This window comes from Enhydra lutris, unplaced genomic scaffold (genome assembly GCF_002288905.1).
Source record: "Enhydra lutris kenyoni isolate GAN:26980312 unplaced genomic scaffold, ASM228890v2 scaffoldscaffold15, whole genome shotgun sequence".
Classification (NCBI taxonomy): Eukaryota; Metazoa; Chordata; class Mammalia; order Carnivora; family Mustelidae; genus Enhydra; species Enhydra lutris.
In genome coordinates this window covers 60,089,092-60,104,332 of record NW_019154099.1, presented here as the reverse complement: position 1 = coordinate 60,104,332, position 15,241 = coordinate 60,089,092, and the positions used below count along the sequence as shown (strand labels likewise).

The 15,241-nt window shown below is 47.1% G+C and overlaps 1 protein-coding gene across 1 annotated transcript in view; it reads right to left on the bottom strand.

The window, feature by feature from the left end:
* The window catches only part of LOC111147014 (myosin XVI), a 471,268-nt gene that overhangs the window by 23,739 nt on the left and 432,288 nt on the right, over positions 1-15,241 (bottom strand). The window contains exon 34 of the mRNA XM_022502858.1: positions 2,024-2,115. Within this exon, the coding sequence (XP_022358566.1) occupies positions 2,024-2,115 (92 nt within the window). The remainder of the gene's footprint in view (positions 1-2,023; positions 2,116-15,241) is intronic.

Genomic DNA, 15,241 nt, shown 5'->3' with positions numbered 1-15,241 from the left:
AGAAAATCTAAAAGGTGATATGTCTATAGGTGTCCACGTTTCCTGTAGAAATGCCACATGAGACATAAGTCTTAGTGCTTCTCAGCAATGACAAATGTGTCCTCCCATGAGGGCGCGTGCACTTTTGCAGGGAAGCGACGAGCCTGGTTTCCTGCTTCCTTGAAAAAAGGCACCATGAGGTAACTGAAGGCAGAGAGTTTCCACCTGAGCCCCCACTGACAAGGAGGAATGGCAACTTATTCCCGAGGTTCTTTCCCATCTCTCTTGGCTTCTTAGCCAAATCCACAAAAGAGATGCCCACCTTATGCACTTTCTTGCAAAATCACCCTTTTCTCTACGAACCCCATGGCAGCAGGAGCCCTGGATAGGGCGGACCGCTGTGCTCTAAGGCGCAGGAATCAGTCTTATGATAATAAAAACCAAACCTGCATTCATTACAAGTCAGTGCCCTCTGGGAACGGCCTGAGATAAAGTGTCTGTGAGGCTTGCAGAGGGAAGCAAATGCATCTCGAGGAACAGAGGGGAGATCAGGAGGCTCTGTTACCGCACCCAGCCCACGTTTTCTTCCTTTTCCAGCACCTATATGTCACTGTAAATGATTTCAGCAGACTGCCTACCGAAAGATTTAGTTTTAAGATTGAAGTTATTGATTTTTCTCGCTCCCTCTTCAGTGTTATTTAGAAAAAATCTCAGCTGATAACAAGGGACCCGTCTGTAGAAGGCCGAATATTCATATGAAAACACGGCTCTGGCTGGACTACTGATTTTACGGCAACAGCCAGATAGGCGGCTGACTTTATTTTTTAAGACTTTTTTTAAAAAAAGATCTTATTTATTTATTTATTTGAGAGAGAGAGTGAGAGAGAGCGCACACACAAGCAGGGGGGAGGGGCAGAAGCAGAGGGAGCAGCAGACTCCCCGCTGAGCAGGGAGCCAGACCTGGGGCTGGGTCCCAAGACCCGGGGATCATGATCTGAGCCGAAGGCAGATGCTTCACTGACCGAGCCACCCAGGTGCCCCTTTTTAAAGATTTCTATGTAGATATTTGACATCACGAAAGCTGTACCATAGCTTCATGCAAAGTAAGAACACTGTTGGCAAAGCAATCATCTTAAATATGCCGATAACGAGCTTTTGGATACATCGTTGGTTGTGTCACCTTGACTGCAAACTCATCTTTTTGAAGATGATGATTAAAAGTATGTTTAAAAATTCAACATAAAAAGAACACTAGAGTATATGATAGAAATCCTTTCCCTTTCTAAAAACCCTAGTGTTTTGTTTCCTCAAAGTGATCATCCTTATTTGGTGAACTTTTCAAGGTCAGACACATTAAGCACATACACAAAAACTGCTGAAACCCACCAAAAACAGTTTTGCGAGCTGTGATCTCATTTTGATTTTATAGCGTTCTGATCATTTGGTATATTTTCTTTTCTTTTCTTTACCTACTTTTTTTAGGTAAGCATTGCGCCCAGCAGCGGGCGGCTTGAACTCCCCACCCCAGGATCAAGAGCCACGTGCTCTCCCGGGTGCCCCGTATACTATATTATAAATCAGTCTGGGTTATGTGGAATTCAGAGCTGGCCACTGAGATTTGGTGGCATAAAGCCACAGGTGCCTCAAGCATTGTGTTCCCCTGCCACCGGCACCCAGAGTCCTGGGTCAAGTGCAGAGAACGCGTTAGCATCACTCCCGGGATGTAATGTCGTCTTCCCGTGATGGTGACTTTAAAATGCCACAACACAAATTACGTCTACAATATCCCACTTAGAAGTATGTATTAATTTTGTTTGTTTTGGACATTCTTCTCCTTCTTCTCTTTCTAACCATCAGGAAGCTGGCGTCTCTGAGACAGAGGAGGAGAGAGAAGGATGTGGAGCCGAAGACACCTGGGGCCAGAGTGAGAACAAGCGTGTTCTCCAGACCGGGGGGACATACGCCCTTGGTCCCACCTTCACCAGGGCCTGCTCCTGGCTTCGTTCCCGCCGCTGTTGTAACCGGGCCGACGCAGGGTCATTACCTGAGTGGTGTGGCTCTCTCTCGGTCTCTGAAACGAGGAGGTCGTGGAGCTGCTCACAGACAACCCGCAGAGTCCATCTTCCTCAGGTAAACCTGCGGAGGTCAACACCAAGAAGCAGGTGAGCGTGTCCCGCCCCCAACGAGACAAGCTGGGTACCGGCCGCGGTAAGCGCCAGTCGTCACCGTTCGTGGACTGACGGGGTGGTCAGTAAATGCCTCTGGGGAGTAAATCTCTCAGGGGGGCAGGAAACACAAACTACCACTGCGATTCTGTGTCATAAAAGAGGAAACGCGCGGGAAAAAGCAATAAAGGGGTAACGAGGAACTGTTCCGAGCTGGCACGCGGCCAGGGGGCGGTGGGGGCTTCTAGAGGCCTAGGATGGTTCGGGGAAGCAGCGACGGTGGAGGGAGAAGCACGGGGACGACAGAGTGAACGGGGTCCCTGAATGGCCACGGAGGGAACCTGGTGCCTCCTCTGTGGGGTCGCGGGGAGGCAGGGCGGGGATTCAGGATGCGTGGACGCTGCGTGAGCCCATCCACACGCGCTCACCGCATGCACCGAGGGAGGAAGGGACGGGGTGGAGGTCCATGCGGGAGAGGTCGGGCGGCCGCGCATTCCCAGCACACCAGCTCCTAACCGAGCCCAGAGGAGAAACAGCCAGCATGGGGACATTTCCGTCCCCCACCGAAATAATACAGAAACACCTCCGAGGCGCCAAAGGCTTTTGCTGACGATCGCTCAAGATGGAAGCTGGGTTTCCCTACCTCCGCACGGCGGACACTCTGGGCCACCTCCCGGTCGGCCGTGGGGCTGCCCTGTGTCGGGCCCCTGGTCTCCATCTCCGCTGCTAGCGGCCCCCCAGCAGCTGTGACAGCCCTGGAGGCAAGATGGGCCCTGACTGCAGCGCCGGGCAGAGAGGGGCCAAACGGCGTTACAAGTGACTTGCTCATAAAAATGGACACTTGAAGAGAGGAGATTCACCTGATGGCACGAGCTCAAGCCAGAGGCCCGAAGTCCCGAAGCGGCTGCTGCTCTTTCCTAAAACCGTAATTGACCAGGAGGGTGTAAGCGACTGAGCGGCCGCAGGCCTCCTGCACGGAAGACCGCGGGCGAGTCACCGCACGCTTCTGCACGAGCAGGCGTGAGTGAGTTCCTCCGGGGGGTCCGCACGACCCCTCGACACACAGCAAGGCCTGATCCGTCTTCCTGTTACATACGCAGACGCCTTGGCACGGAAGTGGTTCGCTCCGTCCAGACTGGGCAGACTGGGGGCCGCCACCGGGAACGTGACAGGCCGACAGCGCGGGTCGCGGGGAAGACGGGCCGCGGCCGGAAGCCCCAGTCAAGTCCAACAGGTTGGGGCGCGGTGTGGGGGAGACCGGGTCACAGGTGCGGGGCGGGGGCCGGTGCCGCAGGAGCAGAGGGGTCTGGGTTCTAAACCCGCTGGAAGGGAACGTGGGACTCTGAGCTGGTCACGAGCTGGAGTTCCAGGCCGGCAGGTCAGCAGAGGGTCGGCTGTGGAACGGGTGTCCACGCTGCAGAGTGCTGGGGACGGACCGGGGTCCGCGTGGGGAGGGCTGTGGAAGTGTGGGTGTTTGTGGGGGACTAGTGCTGACCGGCAAAAGACAAATGCCCACGGCTAGATGGACGTCTTGCGAAGACCAGGAATCTAACAAAAGGGGAAGAACACGGGGGTCCATTTTTAAAATCTGGATTATAAGTCAGAAGGTTACTCCCTGAATAAAAACAGAAATTTGGCTCATGGAGGAGACAAACCCGGAGCCGAGTCAATAGCACAAATGTGCTGTAGACGGTGGCCTTTAAATGAAGCTAAGAGTCCCTCCCGGTCCCCCTCTGAACAGGGCACTGGGGAACACCATGATGACTAGCCCAGCGCCCTCGGCCAGGACTCGGAGTGAATGAGTCGCGTCACGGGTCAGGCAGGGGACGGGTGACCTTGAGCGGGATCCTGGAGAGAGCAGGGATGGACTCTAAGGGAGGGGACTGGAGGGCTGTGGTGGTGGAGACGCCACAGGATCTGAGCCTTCCGGGAGGAGAAGCTCTGAAGGGTGAAGCAGGTGTAGGGGGGGTGCGTGGAGAGCCCCAGGGGAGACAATGACCGTCCAGATGCTCCACGCCCAGCAGAAGGGCCTCTGAGAGGGTGCGGCGGGTGGGGACCCTGCGGGACATGCTGGGAGGCAGAGGAGGTCGCGGGAGAAAGCCCTTGACAGGATGTCCCCACAGACGTCAGACAGCATTTCGCAGGCAGCGGACAGCACCGCCGGTCTCTGAGAGGGGACTGGGCTGAGACGCCATTTTACCTGAGCGCCGCATTACGAGGCCTTTCTTACCTGTGGGCAAAGAAATCACAGATCCCAGAACTGCGGCAGGGTCGCCAGGGTGGCGGCAGATGGTGTCAGCGTGGGGCAGGTGAAGGCGGGGCGACAAAGAGGTACAGCGGGGGAGAAGGAAGGGGCGCTCATGGCAGCGTTGGCCTGCGAGCCACCTCCTCCCCATCATGAAGCAGCAGGTGGGGGGAGCCACGGAGACCACCGGCCTGGGGTGCAGAACCCCTGCTGGTTGTAGCCAACAGGTGGGAGAAGCTCACTCAGGCCGGCGAGCCGAGGGAGTGGGAGCCAGGGGATGAGCGACAGCCGGGAAGCCCCGGGAACGTTAGAAGGCAGAGTTTTGTTTTGTTCTGTTTTGGACCAATAAAATACTTTATCTTGTCGTCATTTCAGAAGCAGCACATTTTAAAGGCAAATGATCTAAACAGGACACCAGAAGCAAAAGAGAAAGCCCAAGAAGGAAAAAATGGACTAGTACCTCTACCTGAACGTTTAAAAATAAATATAAATGAAAACATCATAAAGATAAAATGCAAACTAAGAAACAACAATACAGAACATTTAACTGCACTGAATAAAAGGCTCTATTATTCTTAAAAGAACCTACACAGTAAAATAAAGGACCGGCTGTCCGATTTTAAAACATGGGCAAAGACTCTGTCCAGAGAGGGGAGAGAGGAACTAAGCACCAGATAACAAACCTAAAGATAAGCATCAATCGATAAATGTTCAAAGAAAGGCACATAGACGTACAACAACTTACCCATGTTATTTACCAAGACAACAGCGTGACAAAACTTTTCATTACAGAAATCTCACACACATGAAAGAAAAGAGAAAATGTAGTGAAACTCCGTGTGCCCCTCACCAAGCTGGATGTGCATTATTTCAATCTTGTTTCATTTACTTCTCATGATCTCAAACGAAAAAAAAAAAAAGACCTGGAAACCACGTCATCTCACCCGTCAGTTCCTGAGCACGGGTCCTTCCTGCAGGCCAGGGGCTCCCTCGTGCAGTGACAGTGGGCTGTGCAAAGGCCCCCGGAAAGCCCCCAAGTCTCGGGGTAGAAAATTCCACCGTGTTCCTACAGAGTGGAAGGTTCCTGACCTGCGGTGGGGAGAACATCTGAGGTGAATCGGAACGTTTCTCTGTGGACTTCCATGGAAGGCTTTGATCCCAGGAGACAGCTCGCGCGTTTTCACGAACACGCTCGCGTCTTCTTGTGGCCACAGCCTTCTCCCCAGACCGCATTCTGAGGCGATCGTCCCGCCGGCTGCAGTTCTGTGTCCTCCACATGTGTGTTCTGTGGTAGCAACTGTGGGTCCAATGGAAGCATGTCCACTTGGTGAGACCGTCGTTCTCAGGAGCCAGGCTTGTCCGGATGACGGCAGGTCTAGCTTGTCCAGATGCTAAGGTCTTCTGGAACTGTCCCTATCCTGACCTCCCTTGTCCCCAAGACTGCGCTCTTCTGTTCAAAGAAAGCTGGCAGGCTTGGGGAAGGCATTCTATGTAGTAGAGAGTGGCATTCTAGAAGACAGGCTGCTCTGCACTGGGGCTGGGCAGTGGGAGAGTCAGGGACTCGTCGGCCTTGATGGAGGGCGTGAGTAGGGGGAGGAGGCTCTGGGCTCCCTCTCTCCTTAGGTAGTGGGTGCTTGGTCATGAATCCTTCCCCAGGATGCTGGGGGTGGGGGTTGTGTAGCATTTAGGACATTTTCCCCATCACGTGTGTGTGGACCCAGACCTTGGACTTCCTTGAGATTTGTTAGGAGATGTTGAAAAGAGAAAGCCTCTGTTGGTGATGTTTGCACATAGAACTAAGGGTTTATGTAAAGTCTTCCAAGGAAAGAAGCATGACACAGGCTGTAGACAGTGGTGTCCCTCTGCAAATCATGTAATGAACCAGTCGGCGCCTGCTGGTCATAATCCCTGGAATTCTGCCCAAACCCAAGTTTGTTTAGTCAACAGCAATGGGGTTTGGTTCTCCTTTCATGTCCTCCCAGCTTACTAAGTACCCCCTACTCTTTACATGATGCTTCTCCCGGCGTTTGTAAAATTGGACATCAGTGTACCTCTGTCTCTGACCGTTTATTCTGCATCTGTACATCTGTCCTTCTCAAGCAATAGTTCTCAAAGCTTGGCACTCTATATGGTTTTGCCATCAGACTTTCCCCTCATTTCCCTTTAAATCTTTTCCTCTGATGCCATAAAGGATCCCCACTTCTCCAGTTTCCTTGAAAACTCTACCTCTTCTATCTTCCCATCCTTGAGCTACCCTTAAACTCCCAGACTATAAGCATTGTTTATGGAACAACTGTCTACAGCATTGTTTATGGAACAACTGTCTATAGCCTGTCTTAGCGCTTGAAGTTCAAGACCAAGCCCCAGAATAAACCTCCTCTTTGAACTTCATTTCTAACCTCCAGTAAAGAGTGCCTTGTTCTCTTGCCCAGAACCTCAACCTCTCGGATCACCCTCGTTCCCCTCTTCTCGCCGTCTATGCCAGCTCATTCTCGGTCATTCTCGTTGGGGTGCACAGCCCATGAAGGCTTGGGTGGGGGAATTAAAAACCGCTATTCCCAGCGCAAGTTTCCGTTCCACGGCTCACTCTGAATAACCCAATAGGGGAGGTTTCTCCACAATAGCAGGTAGCACCTCACCCCTCCAAGCCAAGACTGCTCTCCCAGAGACACTCTTTGAATTGGCATCTGATGCCTGGAGCACTCTTGCCACTTCCTGTCCCTCAGTTACTTATCTCCTCCATCAAAGTACCCCATTCTCATCCCTGCCACACAGCTCTTGGGCAATAAATTTTCTTCACTGGAAGGTGTGCCCTTCTAGTCTGAGTCTGATTCATTTTGAAAATCCCAGTCCTCACCAGGAGCATCCTGAACAATCCCAGCCCACAAGGAATCTCCTTTTCCAGGTGGAGGCGACAGGACACTCATTATTTATGTGACGGATCTGACACTTGTCACCGGCCGCCCTGCTTCGTGATCTCCCTTGAAATGTATTGTGGATGTTCTGTGTGTGCTCTCTTCTCACACACAGCAGGTCTGACTTGCTTAGATTTCCTATGGCTCTGCACACGTTGCACAAGGTCTGCATGCAACGGGTGCTTAATAAATGCGTTGATGTACTGATGTATACCTGCCCTTCTCTAGGCTTCTTCCTGACAATCTGTCCTTTTTATTATTTTGAAACCTCTAACCCTCCAAGGGGTAAAGCAGAGCTTCCCCAGAACTCCACCCATCTATCCCAATTTCCATCCCTCCCACATGCTCCCAACTATGATGTCTGTCAGCACACTGACTGCCAGCGCCGGCCACCAAACGATATGCACGTTTGACCGCACATGCGTGTGGAATGGGGTCTATGTGGAAATAAGTCATTAGGCATTGCTTTTAGCATTATAGTCTGTATGGTCTGGAATGAATTAATTCACTGCCTCATACCTCATCTACAGCATGCCTTTTTGCTTTTAATGGACACATTTTCAGCGATCTTCTAGCCCCCAAATATCTAAGCTTTTATGGTATCTGGGGATAGGTAATGTTTATTGAGCACTGACTTGTGCTAGCCCCACGGCAAAACCCTCATAACAATCCCATAAGGCAGGTCCTTTAACTGTCCCCATTTTTAAGATGAGAAAACTGAGAACTGGACAGGTTAAGTAATTTGCTCCCAGGCATGGAGTTTGTAAGCATCAAAGCTGGGGTCTGAACATGGACACACGGAAATAATGCGACAGATCCGGGCGAAAACAGAGTCAGCATTTCAGCCCAGCCATCTTGAATCCTGACTTTTCAACTACTGCGGAGGAAATTCAATTAAATGAAGTCCAAATTAGCAATTATTTAAGATGACTTGAAAATATTTTTAGCCAGAAGGAGCGGGGCAGGGCTTTCTAAAGGCCCGGGGAGCTGGCTTCCTTTGCAAAGCTACCTTCTGCTGCTGAAAATAGATAATTGCACAATATTCCAGATTTTCAAGTGAAGGCTTGCTTCCTCTGGCAGTTAGCCTTCGAATCAGACAACAGCACGAGTTCCAAAGAATCTATACAATCCCCATAAACAAAGTAATGTTGTAAAACGTATACTTGAATGTTTTTCATGGCCTCAAACGAGAGGATCCTCTGCCAGCATTCTGGATCTCTCTCGAGCAGGGCTGACGAAAGCCATTTTTAGATGTTTCCAGAACCACTGTGATTTGGAGCTCCGATGGGAGTGGCTTCAGTATGGTACTGGAGGCCATGCAAAGAATGCAGAGTTCCTCTGTCCTCCAGATGGTCTCACCTAGTCCTCCCCTGCGGAAAGCCCTTTACGCCACAGATAACCCTCACTGAGCACCGAGGATAATCATAACAGACGAGAAAGGGAGACCATCTTCACGGAATGATAAACGTCAGACCAAACGTAATGACTGCGTTCTTTAACTGCCACTTGTTTCCTTTTGCCCAGCAAGATCACGTATATTCATTGAGCAGCAAGGAAGAAAATCATACTGGACATAAAAGGGCCTAGCTGGAATTTTTTATATCTTTATTTCCCCACAAAATGAACATCTTTATACACACAATATTTTGTGTGATGCGACTAAAATGTCCTAACACGAAACACTGTTCTTTAATCTAATGATAAATAACCACAAGTCCAGGGAATAATTAAGTATACCAAAAAAGATCTAAGTCTGTGTTCACATCAGTAAAAAGCCTGGCAATTAAAGTAAGTGATAGCTATAATTACCCACACGTAACTATATTTCAGCAAATGAACAAACAGATAATTATTTCTGGGAAGCAGAGGTAGCGTGCAGATACTGGCATTCAAGAGAAATCATTTCCTAGAAAATAACACTATTTCTGATTCAATTAGAATTCAATTTATTCTAAACATTTATTTCCATCTTGTGCCTTTATTTAGAAAGCACGTTGGCTATATGTTGTGAATTAGGAGTGAGGACTAGTAACTGCTTTCAGAATTACAATGATCACCTGTATATTACATTCTGCACATGGGTAATATTTGTTCAGTTTGTATCATACCGACAAGGAGAAATTTTCTAACTCTGCACCCTGCACAAAACTCACTGGTTCTTAGGTAACGTGCAACATTGTTCCAATCACTAAATGCTTACCCAGGGGGAAGTATCCAGGGCATTGTGCCCGATATGCTAGTCATCTGGGGAGGTTGCAGGAACCCAGACTTTCATGGTGCTCATGAAAGCAGACCAACATCAACATGTCGAGTAGCTTTGAAAGACTGAAATCCCAGTTGAAATAATTTTCCTTTTGCGCCTGTAACTCCTGAGATTTCTGAGCGATTGTCAATTAATGACAGCACAGAACTTGCTTTATTTTAAAATCTGGTCCCTATAAGATTTAAGATGTACATATACCTGTCTTCCAGGGCTCAATCATTTGTTACATGCTGAAGTTTAGAAGTCTGAGAGTCCTAAATATTTAATTTGATATTATTAATTTCAGGCAATGTAGTCCACAAAAATTTCCATTTTGGTTTAGAGGATTTTTTTTTTTCTTTGCTCCATTGGTTTTTGGTTTTAACTTTGATTTTTAGAGTAAAACTCACAGGTATTTTTTTTTTTTTAACTAGGCTTTTTCAGAACCGTTATCCAACCCATAGCTTTTGGTTTTTGAGTCAAGACACAGACAAATTAAATAATTTGGTGATAGGAAGTTTCTCTTTTCTTTTTCTTTGTGATAAGGTTAAATGTCATCCAAGGTGAGCTAGGGAGAAGCATGGGCTAAAATTTTAGCAAAAGTGAATGAGTATATGGTCATCTTTCTCAAATATTCATGTATTCAGTTTTTATCATTTGAACATATTTAAAATTCCTTTTTTTGTGTGGCCATCTTTGAATACTCCAAAATTGCAAGTAGAACAGGAATCCGTTACTTTCTTCCTAGCCTGTGAAATATAATTCTATCACATACCTGCTGGCTACAGCTGTCACTTAAATTCCATTTTTATTATTTTAGGGATACTTAATTTCAACATAAGGGTATACAGTGTTTTCATGACCTTTACCTCCTCCCAAAAGGTTAGCATCAGAGCTTTCAGAAAGTAGCCATCTTAAGAGAAAGACTGAATCTATATTTCTAGCTAAACAGAGTCACATAAGACTGAACATCAAACATTAACACAGAGAGTTTTACAAAATGCCTATTTAAATCGAGTTGGAGTAACACATCAACAGTGTTGTTTTCAGGGTGGGAAATTGAGGGGTAATTTTGCTCTCCAAGACACAGGGCTCGGTCATTGTCCAATAAGATGGGGTGCCATTCACTGAGCATGCTTAGTGTCTAGCTCTAAGCCAAGCAGATCTGAGCTTGCAGACGTAGCGACACACCACACAATATTCCTAAGGTGGGGACAGCAGCAGAATTGTAAAACTCAAACTTTATAAAAATAAGCCAAACATGATGTAACCATGCACGTAACAACTATATGAAAATGTACAATTTGACCCAGTGGGATATGCGATGTATTTTGAATATTTCTAGGTAAGAGAATTGATAGTTTTTATTCTTTTCTTTACTCTTCTCTCTGCTTTCTGAAACACGATTAATTTTTAGAATGCATAAAATTATAAATGTCATCTGATTAAGATATTGTTTTTAGAAGCTGCAAAATTCAGTCAGGAGAAAATGTTAAGGAAAGCTGACGCTTTGGGGTCCGGGGAGCCTGTATCATTCTTGGCCGAACTTCTGTCTGCTCGCAGCAGTAACAGAATTTGGTAAGGGCAGTTTCTTTTTCTAAAAGTCTTTGTTGCTGGCAGAAAAATCCTTCTGTCTCTAACTGATGTCACTCCCCCCTACCACCATTGCACCAAAAAGCCTCTGTTTTGTGACCTGCATCCTTCTTTTTTTTTTTTTTTTTTTAAGATTGATTTATCTGGAGAAGAGTGTATGTGTGCACGTGTGGGGAGAGGGGCAGAGGGAGAGGGAGTTCAGAACCCCAAGCAGACTCCCCACTGAGTGTGCAGCCTGACGCGGGGCTCAATCTCAGGACCCTGAGGTCACGACCTGAGCTGAAATCAAGAGTCAGAGGCTTGACCGACTGAGCCACCTGGGCGCCCCTGTGATGATCCTTCTGATCATTATTTGTAACCCTTGCTCAGTATGGGGGGGCAAGATCCGTAAACACATCTGAGTTTTTCCCCGTGTGTGCGATTCAAACAACCTTTTCTCTGAGTGCCCACAGAGAATTCCCATCTGCTCTGGAGACCTTCCTGCTAAGCTTGAATAAACGCTGCCCGGACCAACTCCCTGCCCCCATCCCCCAACCTCGGCCCCTGTATGGTTTTCGTTCCATCCCCCTTCTCCTCTGTGACCACGTGTGGGTGAGGAACATACTGAGCTGAGAAGCTATGGTGCCAGCCTCCCTGGGGTCCCTCGGATCTTGAAGGAAGCCTAAGACAGGGTGGGGACCGGCCACCATCCTGATGCGTGACACGGACTCTCCACGCCCCTTCCATTCCCCGCCCATTCTCTCTCCCTCCTGTCTTTTGTCTTTATCTTTCTAAATGGTGGAATTGCAACTAGGACAGGTCTGTGTCAGCTACCCAGGAGCCGCCGTCATCCTCTCTCCCAATCCCCAAGGGTTTCTCCTCCTCCAGGGAGATCCTGTCCTATCCTGGGCAGCCGTCCCCTCCCAGCGCCCCTCTTCGCCCAAGCCCCTCCTCGTTGGTCTGTGCTGCTATCCTGCAGGTGTGTGAAAAGTAGTATTTCCTGTGTCTTTCCTGTGTTTTTCTCTAATTCCCAGTGAAGGTGGGCTCTGAAAAATGCTTACGTGCTTATTCATGTCCCCTGTCCAATTTCCTATTCAATAGCCTTTCCTTTTGTTTTTAAGCAAACTCCAAATATGACCCTTTGTTGGTCAAATGTGTTGAAAATACTTCCTCTATGTGTACGTTTATATATATAATTGTTTTCCTTTACAGTTAACACTCTTTTGTGGCTTAAGACATCCTCCTTTCTTTTCCTATCTCTGAGGTTAAAAAAATCCTGTGTTTTCTTCAACAATTTGATTATTTTACATTTGACACTTAGATCTATAATCTATCAGAAGACTCGTGTGTGTGCAGCACGAAGGAAGGGTCAAGTCCATTTTTTTTCCTCTCACGGATAGTAATTGATCACCCTTTCCCCAGTGCCCTGCAATGCCAAATTTGTCATGGATTAAGTGGTTATTTACGCAAGCTGGGAAGGTTTTTTCTTTCCCTTTCTGTATTCCTAGTCTCTGGAAGAGCTTATGTAACACTCGCATTCTTCATCCTGAAAGTTTTGAGACAACTTGCTGGGAAGGTCATTTGGGTTTTCCTCAGAGAAAAGTACTCAATTTCAACTCTAATTGATTTAATATTTATGTTAATATTTAGCTTTCCTATTTTGGGGGTCCATTTTGGTTAGTTGTAGTTTTTTGTTTGTTTGTTTTAACTTTTTTTTTTTAAAGATTTTATTTATCTATTTGACAGACAGAGATCACAAGTAGGCAGAGAGGCAGGCAGAGAGAGAGGAAGCAGCTCCCCATGGAGCAGAGAGCCCGATGCGGGGCTTGATCCCAGAACTCTGGGATCATGACCCGAGCTGAAGGCAGAGGCTTTAACCACTGAGCCACCCAGGTGCCCCTTTTTGTTTTAATTTTTAATTTAATTTTATTTTTTCAGTGTTTCAAGATTCATTGTTTATGCACCACACCCAGGGCTCCATGCAATCCGTGCCCTCCTTCATAGCCACCACCAGGCTTTTTTTTTTTTTTTCTTTCTTTCTTTTTTTGGAGAAGTGTGTCTGTTCATCTAAATTCACAAACTTATTTTGGCATAAAGTGTTCATAATATACATATTACTATTTTCCAAACTCTAGAAAGTCTGGGGTGGGTCCCCTCTGCACCCTAGAGTTTGTCACCTGTGCCATCTTCTTTATTTCTCTACTATCCCTGCAAGAGAGTTTTCCATTTTATTCATGTTTCAAAGATTTTTTTTTCAAAGAACCAACTTCTGGTTTTGCTATTTGTTATACATTTCAATAACTTATTTCTTACCTTTACTGTATCTTTTCTTCCACTTCCTGTTGCTCTGTCTCTAACTTGTTGACATTTAAAAAACCGACTTTTGGCTTTCCTTCTTTTGCAAAACAGACGTTAAGACATAAATTTCCCCTATGAAGACATTACCAGCGTCCCACAAGTTCTGTCATATTTTCATTGTCATTTGTTACAAAGTTCTGCTTTTTTGTGATTTCTTCCCGAATCTAGTGATCCCTTAGAGACATAATTTAGAACTCCCAGAAAGATGAGAAAGTTGTTTTTAATATTTGCATGGCATACCTTTCCTGGTTCCGTTCCTTCACCTTTAAATTTTTAGCATCCTCATGTTTTACATGCTTTTCAGAAATCTTAGGCTTTAAAATATTTTATTAATGGATTTATCTCTAATGTGAATTCACACTAAACGAGTCTCTTAAACTTTCATGGCTTGAAACATAAACTTGAACTGAGTTCAAGCTTAGTTATTTTCAGAGGTGATTTTATGCCTACATCTACGACCTTCCTATTGGTCTTGTGTGTGTGAGTTTTTTTTAGGCTTTATTTATTTATTTGACAGAGAGAGAGAAAGCACATCAGGGGAGAAGCTGGCAGAGGGAGCAACAGGCTTTCCCACTGTGCAGGGAGCCCAATGTGGGACTTGATCCCGGGATTCTGGGATCATGATCTGAGCTGAAGGCAGATGCTCAACCACTGAGCCACCGGGGTACCCTGTCTTGTTTTCCAGGTCACTCCTGTTCACCTCTTTTTTGTCACCTTTGGGATAGACTGACTTTTATTATTCTGTTTTACTATCTCTATTGGTTTGGAAATTACATACTCACTATTACTCCTTCAGTGGTTGCCTTTGAAATTACAGCCTGTGAGTCTGAGTTACCCGCCTGCGACAGTAAACCCTGCTTCACGCTCTCCTGATTTCCCTGGCATTATTTACTGTTCGTTTTTCCTGCTGTATCTCTGAGCATTTTGGGTCTGCCCTGCACTGAATTCTTCCAGTTTTTTTTTTTTTTTTCTAAAACGTCCTTAACTCCTTTGCATCTTTTAAGAAGTTTATTTTTTTTACTATTTATGAAAACCTAGACTGACAGCTCTTTGAGCATGTTAAATATGTTATTTCATTGTTTTTGAATTGTCTCTGAATTGCCGTTCCTTAGAATTTGTCCTTTTTTTTTTTTTTTTACTTCTGGCTGCTTTTAATATTCACTCTTAGTTATCAGCGTTTCACTATGAGATGCCTAAGGGCAATATTCTTTTTATTTATGCTAAGCAGGTTTTGGTTTGGTTTGGTTTGAACAAAAGTCACATCTACAGACAGAAAACCGTACACGTGTATACATTTCCAGGAACCCACGCACACCTGCTTGTGGGTAGTGATTCGGGCCCCTCCGCTGTCTGCTATGGTTTGAGTGTTCGCGTCCCCCCACCCCATTCGTACGTTAGAATCCTAACCCCCAAGGTGATAGTTGTAGGAGCTGGGGCCTCTGGGAGGATATTGGGTTCCGAGGGTGGAACCCTCAGGATTGGGGTTAGTGCCCTTATGAGGGGCACCCCAGAGATCTGGCTTCGTCCTTCCAACTTGGGAGGACACAGTGGGAGTCAGGCAGCCTGCGGCGGGAGGTGGGCGGCCTGGGAGCTGAGCTTGAGGGTGCGCTGCTCGGACGTCCAGAACCCGCACAGCGTGCTTCCGCCCGTCTGAAGCCACCCAGTCTGGCATTTTGTTACAGTGGCCCCAACGGAGCAGGACCACAGTCCATCCCGGACCACAAGCCCAGCCTCAGGCAACCATGCATTGGTTTTCTGTGCCTCT